Below are 19,558 nucleotides of genomic sequence, written 5' to 3'. Positions count from 1 at the left end.
CAAAGGGAGCCACCCTTTTACGGTTCTCAGTGGAATTTTTTATTTGAATTGGTGAAACTCACTCCATGGTGGGACTGTCACTTGAAAAGAGAGGTTCCTCTAATCTTGAAGCTGGATGAGACCCCAGTATCCCTTTTATGTTGGAATCCTTATAGCTGAGCTCAGAGTCTGCCACAGAGTAGGTGCTCACTACATGGTTATTGAATGAGTGAGTGAATGAATGAACTTAAATTTTCAGACTCTGACAACCATGAATAGACTTGTGATAGGAGGCTGATGGTGATACATGGTGATGGTGTCATTGAAGGTGGAGGTGTTTTGGTAGAGGGGACAGATGACAGTAGCAATGCCTGAGGTTCTGGCTATGGCTTTTGCTAATTTTAAATGTACGTAGCAGCATGGAAATTCCCTGGCAGTCCAGTGGTTAGGACTCTGCGTATTCACTGCTGAGGGCCCGGGTTCAATCCCTGGTTGGGGAAGTAAGATCCCACAAGCCGAGCAGCGTGGCCAAAAAATATAAAATAAAATGAAATAAAATAAATAAAATAAAATAAAAATAAAGTACGTGGCAGCCAAGTGTGAGAAGGCTCCCGTCTCCTCCACACTCCTCCTGGCCGTCCGTGAGTCAGGCCTGCTGGGTGGGCAGTGCTAAGCTGGACCACAGTGCCTGGGGCAGATAGAGAAATTTTGAAAACGATCTCTGCTATGGAGGATGTAGAAACCAATGGATTTTATCAACTAAGTTGTCATTTGGCTGTAGTTGTCTTCTCTCCCCTCCACCCACTCTCCCTCCAACTTGACCTGCTTCGAGGGGATGCGATCAGATTTTGAGCCCTGAGGGTGACCCGGCACCCTGCCTCAGGGTCACTGTGTAGGACAGGTGTCTGACACAGAGAAAGCACTTGCTGATTGATGGCTACGGTCACCGGAGGTTGTACAGCACTCTTCCTGTTGTCCAGATTCTGGCTACGACTAAAGTCAGAGGGCCCCAGTCCCCCTTTCTGCATGAGAAGAGGTGCCACTGAACTTCCTATGGGTGGGGCTGTCCCAGCAGAACCTGCACCATCACCAACCCCACCTGACCCAGGCTCGTCAGCAGAAGGACAGGACCAGAAGAGGGGGAGGGGTCCGAGGCCACCTCTGGGGGAGAGCAGTGTTCAGGGTAAGAGGATATTCCCTTCCTTTCTTCACGCTTTGTCCTCCCCAAGCCAGACGAAGGGGCTTCAAGAGAATCTCTCATCAAGACCACGGGGCCTGCGGGGTGTGGGGGGGCCCTCGTTTCCCGCTGGCCTTTCTGAGCTGCGGCACTGACAGGCTCACCTGGTGCACTGCAGGAGCAGAGCTCAAAGAGGAAGTCTGGGGGTGTATTTTGGGAGTCGAGAAGTATTCTCCCTCTCACGGGAGAAACAGGGAGTGCTTGGCATGTGGTCCCTGAAGCTGGAGGGCTTCCTTGAACATGGGGTCTGTTCCTGAAGTGGGGGAGGGGTGCTGCTAGAGGGGCTCAGGAGGCCAAATGTGAGGCGAGATGGGACAAGAAAGGCGACCAACCTCATCCCATCCTAGGTCTCCTCAGGCCCCAAAAGGGAAGAGGAGAACCCCAGCCACACCCGTGACTCTGTGTGAAGGTGCTGCTGCCAGTGGATGGGGCCCCTAACTCAGAGAAAGAGACGGGGCCAGGATACAGCGGAGCACTGTCCCCGGCTCCAGATACCCACACACAAAACCTGCTGAGAAACCACTGAGAGCCTGGACGAGACAACAGAGAGGGCAGGGACACTCTCCCTCCACCAACTGGCCAGCCACTCAAGGAGACCTCTGTCCCCTAGTCATCTTCCCCGGCCCACACCAGAAGAGGACAGGTGACATCTCAGAAATGGTCCACAGGGCACCACCACCCGCTGCCAGCTTGTGGGCGGGGTTACAGAACAGGTGGTTCCTTGCAATAAAACAAACAAAAACAGGTCTAGATTACTGGAATAATTAAGAAGTCGTTAAAGATAACAGTTGGAGAGGAACTGGGGTGGAAAAATGAAAAACATTCCCTATTTGAATGCTAAGGTACCTCAAATCAGGATTCTTTATATACACTGAAATTAGCATAAGAAAACATAGGATAATGGTGTAGAGAGGGGTTTCTAAAGCCAGATTGTCCGGATCTGATTCTAAGCTCTGCTACTTACTTGCTGTGTGGCAAAGGGCAAGTTACTAAACTTCTCTGGTGCTGCATTTTCCTCAAACTGTAAATTAGGGCTAAGAGCAGTACATACCCATGGTATTGTTGGGGTGAATAAATACAGTAATCAGATAAACTCTTGGAACAGTGCCTGGCACACGGCAAAAGCTCAATAAATGCTAGCTTTTATTGCCTATCCTTAAACCATATTCACCTTAAGTACATGAACAAAATCAGCTAGCTCTTCAACTTTCTGGAAGTAATGTTAAATCCCACCATAAAACAACTCACAGCTTCTCTTTGTGTGAGAAACCAAAGCATACCTTCCCCCAGAAAAGACAATAATGCATAGTATAGCTCTTGCTTTCACACAGAAACCTAGAAAAAGGTATTTTTCTGGCCTGAGTTTTACTGTACCCCCTTGGTGATTCACAGGAAGCTGGGTCGGCACAACCTCACAGACTGTATTTTTGGCTTGGGTTGTTGAGATGAGCTGCTTGCTGCTATCACATAGGCCACATCATCCTCTTTGCTTCCCTCCATTTCATATGTAAGTAGAGACAATCTTTTCCCTTTCAGCTGCCAGGGAACATTTCCACACAGAATGTCACGTCATCTTCTAAAGTAACTATACGGTAAAATTCAGGGCAACAGTCATTCTGAATGAAAATGACACAAACTCAGAGATAATCGCAGAATTGCAAAACAAAAAATAAAGCCTCACTCTTCAGCACATTGATTTCTGTGCCCATGTTCCTGGCATCTGTTAAAATATTACTGGAGTCAGTGGAGCTTGAGCGGTTAAGTTGCTAATTTTTATCCTATCTCCTAAAACACAATATTGCCTGTTTACAAAATCAGAAGATTTAAATGAAATCACACGTGGACACTTGCCTGCTTTGGCAGCTGGGCTTTTAGATGATGAATATGTAAGAGATGATGGGTAGGTTACACCCTTTTGGGGTTTACCTTCTGCAAAAAAAAAAAAAAAAGGAAAAAAACCACAATGATTTATTTCTAGAGCTAGAGGTTTTAGATGGTTGCATTCTGTTAAGTTGACTCCCTCCTGCTGATTTGTTTCTCTCGAGTTCAATGAAATCAGTCAGTCTCCACACCCCTCTCCCTGCTGAATTGTTGATTACAATGAGAAAGTCAAGTGGCATTCTGTTTTCCTGTATCACCTATGTTTTATTAATATTAGAAAGGAGGCAATAAAATCTCCATCAGAATTAATATGAGCAACCCTTATTTTGCCCATGAAGATGTGAACTGGAAGTAAAGTTTTCATACACGGGACTCTCTGAATGTTGAATCAGGTCAGTAGATGAATGGAAAAACCCTCCCCACGTTCTTTTCTTGGTTGCTGAGAGCTCTGGCCATTGGCTGGCTATACGTGAACAGCAACCTCTCACTTCCACAGACCCCGTGGGACCCATTTGAATTCCATGGCACTAGAGAAACTTGAAAGTAGGTAAATAGAGATCGGCCTTGAAAATGACCACTTGTTGTCCACCCAGGGAGTGAAAGTTTAGATACCAGGCAAGGAGAAGGAATGCTAATGTGTATCAGGGAAACCACGGAGGCATAAAGAAGAAAAACGATCAGGGCTGGGGAGGCAAGCCGCAAGCCTGGTGTGGCTGAACACGCCTGAGAAGGCTGCAGTCCGCAGTCCTCCTTGACAGGGAGTGCGGCTTGAAATTCCACCAAGGAGTTTCATTCCACACGAAATGGAAAGTGTCACTAGAATGTAGAAGCCCCCCTGAGGCAGATAATTTGTCTCACTTGGTGGCTGTTAAATCCCCAGGGCCTGGAGCAGTGTCTGGGATGTAGTAGATGCTCAATAAGAATAACAGAGGAATTATCTTAGTGCTTAGATCTCTGTTAAAATTTAAATGCCCTTGGGAGGGGGTCTCACCTGTTTTTCGATATTTACACCTGATAATGAAAGCATTTTAAACTCTCAACCTGAGGGAATATTTTTATAGGATGGGCTAGGGGAGGAGAGGTGAGGAGTGTCAAATGGGAGGTGGGAGGTGGAACACAATCTAGTGCCCGATTTCACCAAAGGTCCTCCTGGCACAAGGGACTGCAAGAGTCACGAGGCAGACAGAATAACAGGGTCTCAGGAGGGACTTGGGATTGGGAGCAAGAAAATCTAGGTTTTCCTTTCTGTTTTACCATTCATTAACTGCCTCAGTCTCTGAGACTCTGGGTTTTTTTATTCAGAAAATATGGATAATGATGTGGACCAACTTACCATACAAAGCTGTAGGGATCTAAAGGAAAAAAAAAACAGTTAAGAAGTTTTGGAACTATGTATCACCACAGAGATGCAAAGAAGTTATTCTGGTATTACCTATAAATGTCACTCCAGGTGGGGAAGAGGCAAATGTTGGGGCTCATGGGAGTTACTTCATCTCACAAAAGCCATCTGGGAGCAGGGCTGGGCACCTGCATGTCCTCGCCCTGGGCCGGCCCTGCTCCAGGTGGACAGTGAGTGAGGTTATTTCAGACCCAAGGAGGGCGCCTTGGCTGTGGGCCTCACTTTATCCACAGCGAGCGCCGCAGAGACACCGGCTCCCTCAATTTCCTATTCTTCTTGCATCTAAAATCCTATGGTTCTCTCTGTTTCTATTCAGAAGGAAAAGGAGCTGAGCTCAGTTTTCTGCAATGTGCATCAGAGGACAAATGGGCAGCTTTAGGAGGTCCTTGCTGGACCTTTCCCATCCCTGAACTGTGGAAAGATTGTGCTGAACAAAAACACACCTCCCCTCTCCTGCCCACTCCCAGCCCACCAAAGTTAATTAAAGACATAGGAACATGTGAAAAGTGGAAATAAAAGCCTAGAGAAAAGTCACGGAGGCATCAGTGCCTTCAGAGAAGGACTCTGACACGATCCAGCAAACCTTGTTGGCCAGAAGCCTCTGGACAATGGAGAACCTGACCTGTCCACCGCCAGCTGAGAGCTGTAGCCGGCATTGCACTCTCCTAACTCATTCATTGGAGACCCCTAGCCATTGCAGAAGCACATGTGTTTATTATCATTGGCAGAAAGTGTTTCTGGTTAAATGTCACTAGGTTGAATGAGAGGACATGGAAGTTGAGATTTATAGGGAATAATCACAGCAGATTGATTTTCATTTAAAAAATCCAAAACATCTCTACTCTCATGGAATTAATTTTCCTTGTAAACCTCTGCTGGGATTCTTGGATTGCAGGCTAGGCAACAAAGATTGAAACCCTCATATTTCGCCAGGAGCTACTTGGTAAACACCAATGTGGAGATTATACGTCTATGATTGGCAAATTTGTATTCTAGACCTTAGCATTTTTATATGGCCCCAGTTCTGAATGTTTTGTTACAGGGCAAAGCTTGCGGTACTATGGTTGATAACCTCCCATTATTTGACATAGAAACCAGTGTAATTTGAACCCTAGGTGTGCAGAATTCCGCAGATAAGAGGAAACAGGGATTGCTTAAATAGAGAAGAATCTTAAAAGGTCTGATAGCAGTCCTATTAAAACTCTGATCAATGGATAGTAGAGGTTGGGACGTGGGGTGTCTAAAGGTGCAAAAAACCCACCCAGATTGGAAGGCCTGATATTTTATGAGACATTTCTCTTTTCCTTGCTTTAGTTGGTCTTCTGTAGGTAGTTCTTTCTCAGGAGAGTCACATGGCTCCTGATTTTGTGGGGATGCCAGAAAGGTTTGCTAGAATGTAGTTTAAAATCCTGCAGTGCCTCTTTGGAGAATATGGGAGATTCAAGGTCCAGTGTAGGGTAAGTATAAGGTGAGGATAGAATGTTGTGTTGTGCTCAAATGCTAATGAGGCATGTCAAAAGCTGGAAGGGCTCCCACTGGCCAAACCTGGAAATTTTGAGCAACAGAAAGAATAATGACGATAATAGACTATAACACATTGTACTTTAAAAAAACAATCTGTGAGTCCATAGTTGTACTTGAAAAAATAGTTGTGGAGAGAGGCGGGAAAGCCCTCTTCTTTGTGTAATAACACTAGCTAATATGTGTGGAAGAAATGACAGAATTAGAACAAGTATAATTTTGCAATTTCTGATGTAATTCTTGCTACAGCAAGGATCATCAATAGATGTTAAAATCATTGGGTTAAATTTTGGAGGGAACAAGATATTCATGCTGTTTTGAAGTATCACCCTACAGGTTGCTATTAATTACAAAGTATCTTTACCATGAAGAGATAGGGTAAAGTATCCAAGTAATCAAAGTTAGCATCAGCAACAAATGGACAAAATGCTATTGTGTCTCCTGATATGGCCAGTTGTGATACTACACAATGGATATGCTATGATACCACCTATGTAGTATCCTTGACAAAATATTTAACCTGAATCCAACCACGAGGAAATAGCTGGACCTGTTTGTGGTCAAGACTGTGGACATAGTACTAGATGACTGGCTGGGACTTCAAAAATGTCATCACTACTTATGAACAAAAAAGGAAGTGTGGTGGTAGACAGTTCTAGATTAAAGGAGACTAAAATGGACATGACAACTAAATACAATGGATGATTTTTGATTGGATTGTAGATTCCCCACCCCCCCAAAAAAGAAGAAATTACTGTGAAGAATATTTGGGGGATAGTTGGATACAACTGAATAAGAACTTTTTCTTATTATTTCTTATTTATTAATATTTATTAAATTATTGTATCAGTGTTAATTTTTTAGATGTGGTACTGTGGTTATTTAGGAAAATGTTTTAGCTCTTATCATACGTGTGCTGAAGTATTAAGGGATAAAGTGTCATCATGCCCACAGCTTATTTTCACACAGTTCAAACGAAATATAAATAGATAGATAGATAAAGCAAGTATAGCAAAATATTAACAATTGGTGAATCTGGGTGAAGAGAATATGGTATTCATTGTACTATTTTTTTAATTTTTCTGTAAATTTAGAAGTTTTCAAAATAAAAAGTTAGGTTGGGGAAATTCACAAAAATAAAAAGAGGGGAGCAGGCAGGTCATGATGATAGTACAAAGACCTTGGTTATCTTTTTACTGTGAAATAACACACCTATGAGTTCATTGATATTACCTCTTTGGAAGAGGGAAAAAAAAAAAAAAAAGAGGGAAAATGATTATCTGTAAAATCCTGTGGAGCCAGATAGTGAGAATGGACTAAACAGTGAAACAATTAATTTAAAAAAAGAAATCTCAAATAAAATTGTAGCTCAGTGTTCTAAAAACCTGTCCCTATCTATCCATTTACCAGAATTCTCAAGGAATAAGCTTCCAGATATGAGGCACATTTGGCATAACTAAAGGAGTAGTTCAAAAATCCAGTTATTAAACGTAATTCACTTAACTAAAAGTTTGATTGGACTTACTGATAGCTGCTGTGTGTTTAAAATGAGTAATTGGAGCCTTTTAATATTTCCAGACTTTGTAGTGATTTATCACTGAAATTATAATTCATTGTTTCATGATCTTAACTATCAGAAGAACTAATGCTTCAGATTTTTATGAAATGAGGTGGGCCATAAACGAAAACTAATGGCACACTGAAAAGAGCCCATTTCATCCCATGAGGTAACTTAACCGAAGTGCCAATTGTAGGGCAGCATTTCTCCAGGGTGTGGGCATACCTGAGACGACAAAGGATTCTCTCCATCGTGGAAGGGATAACGACTGGACACCATTGGAGTAACTCCCTTTATAGCCAGACTGTCCAGCAACTTTCCGAACAAGTATTTTCCCTCCTGAATTATCGAGCACACCACTGTGAAGAGAAAAAAAAAATTTTTTTTGAAGAAAGGACAGAAAAATATTGTTTGACATATAACAGACTTTGAAACCAGCCACCATCTTTATTTTTTTCCTTGTTCTACATGTTATACATTTAAAAAAATTGATTGGAGTATAGTTTATTTACAGTGTTGTGTTAGTTTCAGGTGTACAGCATAGTGATTCAGTTACACATATACATATATTCATTCTTTTTCAGATTCTTTCCCTATATGGGTTATTACAGAATATTGAGTAGAATTCCCCGTGCTATACAGTGGGTGCTTGCTGGTTATCTAATTTATATATAGTAGTGTGTATATGTTAATCCCAAGCTCTTGATGTATCCCTCTCTTCTTTGGTAACCATAAGTTTGCTTTCAAAATCTGTGAGTCTGTTTCTGTTTTATAAATAAGTTCATTTATATCATTTAAAAAAATTAGATTCCACATATGGGTGATATCATATGATATTTGTCTTTGTCTGACTTAGTTCACTTAGTATGATAATCTCTAGGTCCATCCATGTTGCTGCAAATGGCATTATTTCATTCTTTTTTATGGCTGAGTAATATTCCACTGTATACGTGTACCACGTCTTCTTTATCCACCCCTCTGTTGATGGACATTTAGGTTGCTTCCATGTCTTGGCTATTGTAAATAGTGCTGCAATGAACATTCTCTTTTTCAAGATTGCTTTGGCTATTTGGGGTCTTTGGTGTTTCCATACAAATTTAAAAAATTTTTGTTCTAGTTCTGTGGAAAATGCCATTGGTAATGTGATAGGGATTGCATTGAATCTGTAGATTGTCTTGGTGGTCTAGTCATTTTGACAATATTGATTCTTCCAATCCAAGAACATGGTATATTTTCCCATCTATTCGTGTCATTTTCGATTTCTTTCATCAGTGTCTTATAGTTTTCAGAGTACAGGCCTTTTGCCTCCTTAGGTAGGTTTATTCCTAGGTATTCTCTTTGATGCCATGGTAAATGGGATTATTTCCTTAATTTCACTTTCTGATCTTTCCTGATTAGTGTATAGGAAAGCAAGAGATTTCTGTGTATTAATTTTGTATCCTGCAGTTTTACCAAATTCATTGACGAGCTCTAGTAGTTTTCTGGTAGCATCTTTAGGATTTTCTATGTATAGTATCATGTTATCTGCAAACAGTGACAGTTTTACTTCTTCCTTTCCAACTTGGATTCCTTTCATTTCTTTTTCCTCTCTGATTGCTTGTGGCTAAAACTTCCAAAACTATGTTGAATAAAACTGGTGAGAGTGAACATCCTTGTCTTGTTCCTGATCTTAGAGGGAATGCCTTCAGCTTTTCACCATTGAGAATGATATTAGCTGTGGGTTTGTCATATATGGCTTTTATTATGTTGAGGTAAGTTCCCTCTCTGCCCACTTTCTGGAGAATTTTTATCATAAATGGGTGCTGAATTTTGTCAAAAGCTTTTTATGCATCTATTGAGATGATCATATGGTTTTATTCTTCAGTATGTTAATGCGGTGTATCACACTGATTGATTTACAGATATTGAAGAATTCTTGCATCCCTGGGATAAATCCCACTTGATCATGGTGGATGAGCCTTTTAATGTGTTGTTGGATTTGGTTTGCTAGTATTTTGTTGAGTATTTTTGCATCTATGTTCATCAGAGATATTCAGCCACCATCTTTATTTAGAGATAGGAAAGCAGGGAGAGTAAGAAAACCTTCACCTTGACCTGCAGCCTAACCCCCAAGAACGATGCTCCCATCACGTGGCCTGACATCTGTCTTCCCATGTTCGATGTCCTTCTCTTTTGTATTACAGGACATGACCATGCCTCAAATTTCTTTTCTTTGGTTGCTTAATTCCTACTAGTTCTCCCTGAAGTAAAACCTGTTCCCTGACAATTTCCAATTTGGTTTTGTGACATCACAGAACGACTCCAACTATTTCAAAAGGTGGTACTTTATTAAAAGCAAATTATTCCTTTTATTTTGGGCTAGGGAACGAAGGTGTGTAGCTAAATTAAACTCATTTAAAAGAGTCCCCAAAGTCTGGTAATTGTTTCTTTAATTTCTTGGATTTTGAAGGTTTTAGATCCTGATGTGATAGTAACTGACATATCTACCTCTTTGCCTCCATTGAAGCGGGGGCTCCAGTATGTCAATTCCTTGTCCCAGAGCCTAACATGGCTCCCTTGGGTATCTGTAATTTACAGCACAGGGGAGCTAAAAATGTCCTTAGATTTGTTCCCATCAACACCCTTCCTTCCCTACAGGAATGAGCGTTGCCATTTCCTGCCCTCCCACCCTCATGGTGAGTCAACAACTTTCAACACTCAACTTCCCAACAACTTGGAAAGAAAGTGATAATAATACTTGACATGTAAAGCCCTTAATTGCTTTAGAATCATCCGCACTAATGGATCTCACTGAGTTCTCCTAGCAAACCTACTGGCTGTGGAGCAGAGGGAATGCTGTTATTCCCACTTCACAGAGACAGGCTTAGACAGGTCGAGGGACTCCCTCCAGATTTTGTAACTTCTAAATTGCAAGGTAGGGATTTGAACCCAGGTCTAAATGACCTGGCATCCTGGGTTTGCCCCACTTGGTCACAGTTGCCTCAAAAGCCATGGGCATCTCCCAACACCAAGTCCTCATCCCTCCCTCATGTCTTTGCAACCCTGCCTGCCCTTCTTCAGGCAGCTCTCAGTTGGGGCCCCTCACTTCTCCCAGCTGCAGCCAGGCCGGCCTCTTCTCTCCTGACGGCCCACTTGATTCCCACTCCTGTGGCTCTGTTCATGCTGCTCTTTGCTCTGGAGAACCTGTGCCTTCTCTCCAACACCTCCTTCTCCATGACTTTGCTATGCCCCTTCCTAACAATGCCTTCAAATCTTGTCTTTCCATGGAGACTCTGATTTTATTTGGTCTTGTGCTACTTCCTAAAAATTCCTTGAGTTAACTTTGTCTCCCAACTAGATTAGAAATTTTCTTATGGGAAGACAGTGTTTTTGCTTCTGCATTAGAAGGCCTGTCGGTGTGCGGACACCACTCATGCTGGCTTGGGAAAGCCAGTTATTAGGCTGCTGGATTGTGCCGGTTCATTTCACTATGGTACTTTGAAATCAGCCACGGTGGGAGTATTTATACCGCAGATGTTGGTAAATCAGTACCCCCCAGCCCTCCATTTAGGAGGGCTGGTCGGTGAACCTTTACCACCACACCACTGGCATAGGCTGAAAATTCAGATTAGTTTTTTAAAAATTACCCTGATTATCCCATGGTCCCTAACTGACAAGTGGGGGAAACAGAAATAGCTCTTATCTTTTTATTCCCCCCCTGGAGAAATTATTCTGCCCCTGGATTTATATTCCATTGTATTGAGGAAATGTTCGTGCACTCATTCTTGTTTAAAAGTCAGAAGCGCTGTAGCTGCCACTCAGAGTGGAAAGAGGGGCTGAGCCTCCCTTTGCTCAGGCTGTTTAAAGGGAATGGGGTGGGCCTGGGGGGTTCTCAGGCTGGACAGGGAGGCTGAGATCCCTTGTGACAGTTATATAAGACCCCAAACCCAGACTTTGGGAAAGGCACGGAAACAGGACTCTTGTCTTCTCATGAGATGTTCCTGTTGTGGAAGAGAGTGATGTCCTGTCTTGTGAGTGGACTTCACTGGAGGCCGTGCACGTTCCCTGACATTGTCCTAGAGGAGGGCAGATCCTGGGGCAGTCAGTGGTCTGTCAACTCCTGGAGGCGACAGAAATCCCAGGGGAGGAATGCACCGGACGCTTGTTCACCACAGGAGATACCAGAGGAGGGAGAGAGCCTGAAAGGCTGTGGTTGTACTTATGAAGCCGATGGGGCCTCAGAGCCATGGTAGTTTGGAGAATTTATATAAATGCAACCTCATGTGTACCCTCATTTTTTTTTAATTTTTTTTTTTTTTGCGGTACGCGGGCCTCTCACTGTTGTGGCCTCTCCCGTTGCGGAGCACAGGCTCCAGAGGCGCAGGCTCAGTGGCCATGGCTCACGGGCCCAGCCGCTCCGCGGCATGTGGGATCCTCCCGGACCGGGGCATGAACCCATGTCCCCTGCATCGGCGGGCGGACTCTCAATCACTGCGCCACCAGGGAAGCCCTGTGTACCCTCATTGAGGTGGAGGCACTTCATATATATTCTCTCAAAGAACAAAACCAGTTCCACTCCTTTGCATTCCTCAGACACCCTGCATGATGCTGAACATGGCTTTGAGGTTCACCTCCTCCCTGACCCTGGCACCAGGGCACTGGGATAATCTGAGGGTCAGCTTCGTGGCTCGGAGAAAAGGGACTGCCCACAGCGAGGCCAGGTTTTGAATGGCTGCCATTCTCAAGGTGGGCGTCTGGTCAGAAATCCATGCTCTGCATGGAGATGGCCTCTTCGTTGTCCCAGCTCAGAGAACTTTCCCCTCTCTCCAGGCCTTGGTCCCACTTTAATCACAGAAATTAGTTCAGGATAAGACTGAGCCAAAATATGATGCCTCAAACATGTTCATCATCCCTTTGGTTTGAAAGAATCAAGGAGATCGCTCATAATGAGGGATCTGATTGTCATAGTCTGTATGAAATTTAAATCCTTTAAGCTAAATCTGAATTTCTAAACCAAAGTGTGCTCTCTCCAGTTTCCCAGTTCCGACTGCAGGGGACTCTGGCAGGACAGTGATGGGAGGTCCTTCACACATTTTCCACTCTATTCTCTGTCTTAAATCCTGCCTTCTGGGCTTCCCTGGTGGCGCAGTGGTTGAGAGTCTGCCTGCCGATGCCGGGGACACGGGTTCGTGCCCCTGTTCGGGAAGATCCCACATGCCGCGGAGCGGCTGGGCCCGTGAGCCATGGCCGCTGAGCCTGCGCGTCTGGAGCCTGTGCTCCGCAACGGGAGAGGCCACAACAGTGAAGGGCCCGCGTACCGCAAAAAACAAAACAAAAAAACCCCAGACCTGCCTTCTAAAAACAGACTCCTTCTGTTTGTAAAAAACGGAACTGGTATTATCCAAAATTCCTATCTGTTTTCCCTTAAGACCTCTATACATCCTCCTCATGGATAGTGATTCCTTCTTTCCAAACAGTTTCCTACAGTATCAGTCGCTGGTCCAGGAAGGTACAAGGCATTCCGTTGCTCCAGCAGCAAATGTTGCTTCTTGAAACAGTCAAACTCTTCTCTGTCCCTCTACCCTCATCTATATTCTTGCCAGGTAGTTCCTATGCTCCAACCCAAATGCTGGGATTGCTGAGTCCTGGTCCCTGTCAGTGCCCTTCTTATTTTCTCTCTAGAGGTATGTCCGTTCATCCTAAAATCCTTTCCCAACTCTGACCACCCCAAAGTGCTACAACCCTATCACGTCTTCACGTCCTCTCGGTTCTTATGTAAATGTATCACCTGGGCTCAGGGCTGGAAGTCAGGGGACACAAGTTCTAGTCCTGGATGTGCAACTAACTAGCAACTTAATTAACTTCCCTATACCTCCCTTCCTCTTCTAACAACTGGGGATGCTAACAGCAGCCTCATAGGGCTGAGATGATGCTAGAAGGAGAGGATCTCAGTGTAAGGGGTTACTGTCATTATGATGACATCTTGGTGAGCTCACATTAACTTGTGTGGCTCTGTACCTCAGGGGACCAAGGAAAGGCAAGAGAGAGCCAGCAAATGCCAGACGAAGCAAGTGCCAACCATCTTGGACCACAGTTGGAAAAATACAGGCAGCCTTAAGACGGGCTCGGCCTCTGTAACATATGTCAGTGTCTACACGGACACAGACTGGAGTGTGCTAATGGTGTTGGCAGAGCTGTACTGGCATGCACATGTGTGTGTCAGGGTGTGTGTGAGCACGCACGTGTGTTCTAACACATGTGGGAGGCATGCATATGTGTACAAGTGGTTGTGTGGAGGCATGCACATGTTCACGTGTAGATCCGCGTATCGACTTGGTGCACAAAATTGATTTCAAAGTGAAAACAAAATATTTTTATTCCACAGTTTGGAGTTAAGGGACAGCATTTGGTGTTTTGTTCTTTAATGTTCCTCTATATATCCTCAGTAGAGCTTTTGTATTCCCACTCCCATTGAAACACCGGGTAGCTGTTCATCTCTTTGGCTGACGGGGAAAAGAGTATGACTGACAAAGTCTATTAGTAAGTCTTAAATCTTATTTTAGGCATAGATTTTTTTTTTTTTTTACTTCTTCTCCAAATTTCAGAGAGGCTACTGACTAGACACCTTGAAAAGGAATGAAGTTTATGTCTCCCCTCTCTCTGGCGGAGATACAACTGAACAATCAAGTGACTGGCGTGCAAGTAAAGGAAAGTAAAGATACCGGAAGCCTGCATAATTGAGAAGCTTCATCGGTGTCCAGCAGCCAGACACTGACTTTGAGCCACATCTCAAAGTAGTGCTGGCTGGTGAATAGAAGTGGGGGGCTGGACTTGGGTTCCAGTCCCCACTTGGATACTTTTTAACGGTGTGGCTTTAGAAAGGCTATTCAACCTCTCTTCACCTTTAAGAGGTCGACAACGGTGGTAGATACCGCACAGGGGAATGGTGAGGGCCGAAGTAGATAACACAGGTGGAGTGCTTCACACATACCCATTATGAAAGATATTAAGTAAACATGCATTTCCCTGGGTTTTGGCTCCAAGCCTAAACAAAAGAGGTGTGAGGATTCTGTGAAGGTCGCTATTGCCTTTCCTCATTTAGGCAGTGACATGGTCCAAAGCACGTCATGCTTCCTGCCCTCCTTCCTGGATCCCCCATCAACAGCTGACCAGGCAGGACCCCCTGTCACCCTCCTTCTCACTTTTCCTGTTCCTCTTTGTCTCCAGATCATCAACTGGAGCTGTGACATTTCTTCTCTAAACTTCTGGGCCTTCCTTAGTCATGTCCCTATTATCTCCTTGCTCAGCACATACAGGTAAAAATAAAAAGCCTTTACATCATCAAGAACTTTGGTTTCCTCATGATGAACACAAAAGAGTAGGATTCTCCCTCCCACCCCCACCCATTAAGGTGTAAAGAGAAGTCAGTCCTCCTTTCCAGAGAGATCTGAAAGGAGATCCAGGACCATGCGCAGATTCTGGGTCATCCCATGGGGTAGGGCTGCCAGATAAAACGCAGGATGCTCCATTAAGTTTGTTTGCTCTCGCTTGCTAATCAGGCAACCCTGCACCGGGGGATCCCTGCCCACACCCTGGTTGCTCGCGCCTGAGAAGCTCAGCGCTACCCACCTGTGAACCGCAGCGCCACACACGCTGGAGTAGGATGCATAGACGTCAGTGCCATAAACGTGGTACCTGGGGTCTTGGCATCCTGCTGGACATTTCACAATGAACTCGGGATTGATTATCTTTCCAGCTCTCACATCACAGTTGATCTGAGGCACAGCTGGGAATGCAAAATGAGGTCAAGATTACACCTTGTGGTATCAGCTTATATATGGGGTGACTGTTAGGTCATAACTGTTCATTTACTTAATCTCTAAAAGCCAGAGCCTGGGCTGACCCTGGATCCCCTCCATATAATGAAAGCAAAGAGGTAATTAGGACATTCCTCAGACCAAAAGAGCAATCACCATCCACTGCACTTAACCTGCTGAGAACAAGAACAAGAGGCTCATTCCTGTGCTTATTCGAACCATTAATTAATTGAAGAAGAGAACGCTGGGAAAAGACCTGCCTCCAATGGTCAGAAATGTCAGCCTGAGTCCACGATTAGAGAATACTGGTTTTTCAGATGCTCTGGAGCTAGCCCAGGAAAAGAGGAAACTCAGAAAACCTCGCAGGAAGAAGAAAGGTATCGGAAAGGGCAAGCGAGAGAGCATGGGCCTTGCGTTGGGACCAGCCAGGACAAGGTGGGCTGCTGCAGCAGAGGCCCCGGGCTGGAGCCTGCGGGGAGCATGGGGATGGGCAGGCCTGGGCCAGGTGAAGGAGGCGTGAGTGCTTGTGTTCTGTGCGGGAGGTGGGACTCCATGGAAGGTTTTTGGACAGGCGAGATAGGTAATGAAAGTGATCTTTTGTCTCGGTCCTAGAGGCTGGGTCCTAGCTCCAGGGTCAAGATGGGAGTGATCTTTGCTCATCTGCCTCCACACTCAGTGGAAAGCTGGAAACTGCCCTGCTAGGCATCCAGGGGAAGCTCATTCATTCTGTCCTCCCTCCTCTCTGGCTTGGTGACACCATTGACAGGCTAGCAGTATTCACTAGGCAAGGCTGCTGGAGCCCGAAGCTTGCTTAGGGATGAGACAATGTAGATGCTCTAGTGGCAGTACCTAAAAGGGGGTGTGGCTGCATCTTCCCTGAAAAAAATTTCCCTCAAAAACTCCTGAATGAAAAGGTCTCCTAGAGGATATTGATGCCTGGGAGCTAGGAATAGATTCTCTAGAAGGGACTCTGAAACATAATCACTATTCAAAGAGTAAGAAGGCTCTGGAGGGATCTGGAAACCACCAGATGGGAGGGCTGCCTGGCACAGATGGGGCGTTTGGCCATAAGAAGGCGAGCATTTGGAGGCAAATATAGCTGTTTCACAAGTAGGACTGTCGTGTGCTATGACATCAGAGGACTGAGCTATAACTAAGGGGGAGATTTTCTACAGAGGCATTTTTTGCCAAAAAGAACTTTCTAGTAAATGAAGTTGCCCTTGAAGGAAGGGGCTGGAAGTATGCAAGCAGGGACTGAACAGTTGAAGAAGGGATGTCTCCACTGGGTGGGAGGTAGAAAGCAAGCCCCGCCCAGTGGTAAGAGTCTGTGATTACAAACATGGATTCAGGATCTCTGCCAGGCCACCCATCCTCTAACTGGGTTACTGAGATGTTCTCAGAGTTGTTAATAGCTTCCAGCTGTATCCAAAATGCACTTTTTTTTTTTTTTTTTTAACCCTTATGTATCTGAATGGAGCCGAGTTGCATTTCATTCAGACTGGAGAGAGAACTAAAGTTAGAACTCCTGCTCTTTTCCTAAACACCCCTCCCAGACAGTCTTGGCCACGCAGGGCTGGGCCAGCATGGAAGTCCTTCTCCTGGGAGCCCGGGGGCTGAGTGTGATCACAGGCTAAAACAATTTGTGGTCCACATGAAGGAGGGAAGCGCTGCGCTTAAAATGGTTTTGTGGTTTCGTTCTTCCCACCACAGGCTGCTTCCTCTCCAAAGTTATTTTCTTTTTATCTTTCATTCCTTTAAACCCTGATACTCAAGGCTGCATTGACTATTTTGAGTCTTGGATTACTGTTCTAAAATGCCAGTTGTGGGACTGAAGATGGCTGTGTAGTCTCTCCTTAAATTAGTTAGTTGTTGGATCACTGGGTGTAACTAAATGCTTTCAGCTCTCCTCCCTTCCACAGATCACTGCCCCACTCCCGAATGCATCTCCTCCCTTAGATGTAAAGAAAATGGAAGCATTCCTTCTCAGCTCTTAGTTACATGAAATAGGAAGTGACGAGCTCTGTGACCTGGGGTTCAATTTGGATGTGACTTTGTCACCCTGAGGGTTTGGATCTCCTGGTAGGCCAACCCAGCTCTCCTGGAGTTGTAAACTGGGCTCTATCTAGAAGCTTATTGCATGAGTGTCATACAGTGGTCGAACTTATTGCAAGACAGGTGCAGATGTGGTAGAATTTTCCATGAAATAGTTGGTTTAAAAAAATAAGGGGAAAAGTGTCACCTGGGAATATTTTGCTTCCGGCTAATCAATTCCCACCCCCCCCACACACACCCCACCCCTTCCTGTGGGGAGAATTTGTTTTTTATTTTACTTTTTGCTTTGTCTTGTTTTTACAAAGGCCTGGGCAAGCCCTTAAATAAGATCTGCTGCTTTATCTGCACCCAGCTGGATTAGAAAACTTGGTGAATTAGCTCATCCCACGGGGTGGGGGGCTATAAAATGATATCAAGCACATATGCTCATGCATTTTGGAAGAACAGGGTACAATGACAAAGTTGGCCAAAGGTCAAATATTTGTTCAATTTGTACAGAAAATTCAGCCGGAGAGAGTGAGCTAATTACAATTTCAGAGTAACTGCCAAAATCATTGGCAAGTGTAACGTCTTAATCCAGCTGGCAAGAAGCAGTCATCTGCATCTTTTCTGGCTGCTCTTCTCTGAGTATATGGAAACCACGATTTCTTCTTTTATAGTATTTTCTCAGTTATTTGTGAAGTAGTCTGTATTCTTATAACCTTCCAGGAATCTTCCATCCATTCACTTAAAGCCGAAATGATATGATTTATCTTTGTATTTCCTCTGAATACATTTGAACTATTCCACCTTACGGCTTAGGTCTTCCTTTTCTCTCTTTCTCTTCTGTCGTATAGGTTCATTTTCTTTTTTCTCAACATCTTTATTGGCGTATAATTGTTTTACAATGGTGTGTTAGTTTCTGCTTTATAACAGATGAATCAGCTATAAGTATACATACATCCCCATATCTCCTCCCTCTTGCATCTCCCTCCCACCCTCCCTATCCCACCCCTCTAGGTGGTCACAAAGCACCGAGCTGATCTCCCTGTGCTATGTGGCTGCTTCCCATTAGCTTTTTTACATTTGGTAGTGTATATATCTACATGCCACTCTCTCACTTCATCCCAGCTTCCCCTCCCCCTTCCCGTGTCCTCAAGTCCATTCTCTACATCTATGCCTTTACTCCTCTTCTGCAATTAGGTTCTTCAGAACTTTTATTTTTTTTGATGCCATATATATGCGTTAGCATACCATATTTGTTTTTCTCTTTCTGACTTACTTCACTCTGTATGACAGACTCTAGGTCCATCCACCTCACTACAAATAACTCAATTTCATTTCTTTTTATGGCTGAGTAATATTCCCTTGTATATATATGCCGCATCTTCATCCATTCATGTGTCGGTGGACACTTAGGTTGCTTCCATGTCCTGGCTATTGTAAATAGAGCTGCAGTGAACATTGTGGTACATGACTCTTTTTGAACTATGGTTTTCTCAGGGTATATGCCCGGTAGTGGGATTGCTGGGTAGTATGGTAGTTCTATTTTCAGTTTTTTAAGGAACCTCGATACTGTTCTCCATTCTGGCTGTATCAATTTACATTCCCAACAACAGTGCAAGAGGGTTTCCTTTTCTCCACACCCTCTCCAGCATTTATTGTTTGTAGACTTTTTGATGATGGCCATTCTGACTGGTGTGAGGTGATACCTCATTGTAGTTTTGATTTGCATTTCTCTGATGATTAGTGATGTTGAGCATCCTTTCATGTGTTTGTCAGAAATCTGTATATCTTCTTTGGAGAAATGTCTGTTTAGGTCTTCTGCCCATTTTTGGATTGGGTTGTTTGTTTTTTTGATATTGAGCTGCATGAGCTGCTAACTCTAATCTCTTCAAATATTTTCTCAGTCCCTTTCTTTTTCTCTTCTTCTTCTAGGACCCCTATAATTCGCATGTTGGTGCATTTAATGTTGTCCAAGAGGTCTCTGAGACTGTCCTCCATTCTTTTCTTTCGTTTTTCTTTATTCTGCTCTGCACTAGTTATTTCCACAATTTTATCTTCCAGGTCACTTATCCGTTCTTCTGCCTCAGTTATTCTGCTATTGATCCCTTCTAGAGAATTTTTAATTTCATTGATTGTGTTGTTCATCATTG

General features: G+C 44.1%; 1 protein-coding gene across 1 annotated transcript in view; it reads right to left on the bottom strand.

Annotated features, from left to right (window-relative positions):
- Positions 1-19,558, bottom strand: part of VIT (vitrin) — a 116,008-nt gene that overhangs the window by 46,538 nt on the left and 49,912 nt on the right. The window contains exons 4-6 of the mRNA XM_024753557.1: positions 15,184-15,340; positions 7,801-7,934; positions 3,068-3,145 (exon numbers count right to left, since the gene is read on the bottom strand). Coding sequence (XP_024609325.1) covers positions 3,068-3,145; positions 7,801-7,934; positions 15,184-15,340 — 369 coding nt within the window. The remainder of the gene's footprint in view (positions 1-3,067; positions 3,146-7,800; positions 7,935-15,183; positions 15,341-19,558) is intronic.

The sequence above is a fragment of the Neophocaena asiaeorientalis genome, unplaced genomic scaffold, assembly GCF_003031525.2.
Source record: "Neophocaena asiaeorientalis asiaeorientalis breed wild unplaced genomic scaffold, Neophocaena_asiaeorientalis_V1.1 scaffold171, whole genome shotgun sequence".
Taxonomy (NCBI): domain Eukaryota; kingdom Metazoa; phylum Chordata; class Mammalia; order Artiodactyla; family Phocoenidae; genus Neophocaena; species Neophocaena asiaeorientalis.
Note: the sequence above shows the minus strand (reverse complement) of the source record. Positions and strands in the feature narration are given on the sequence as shown.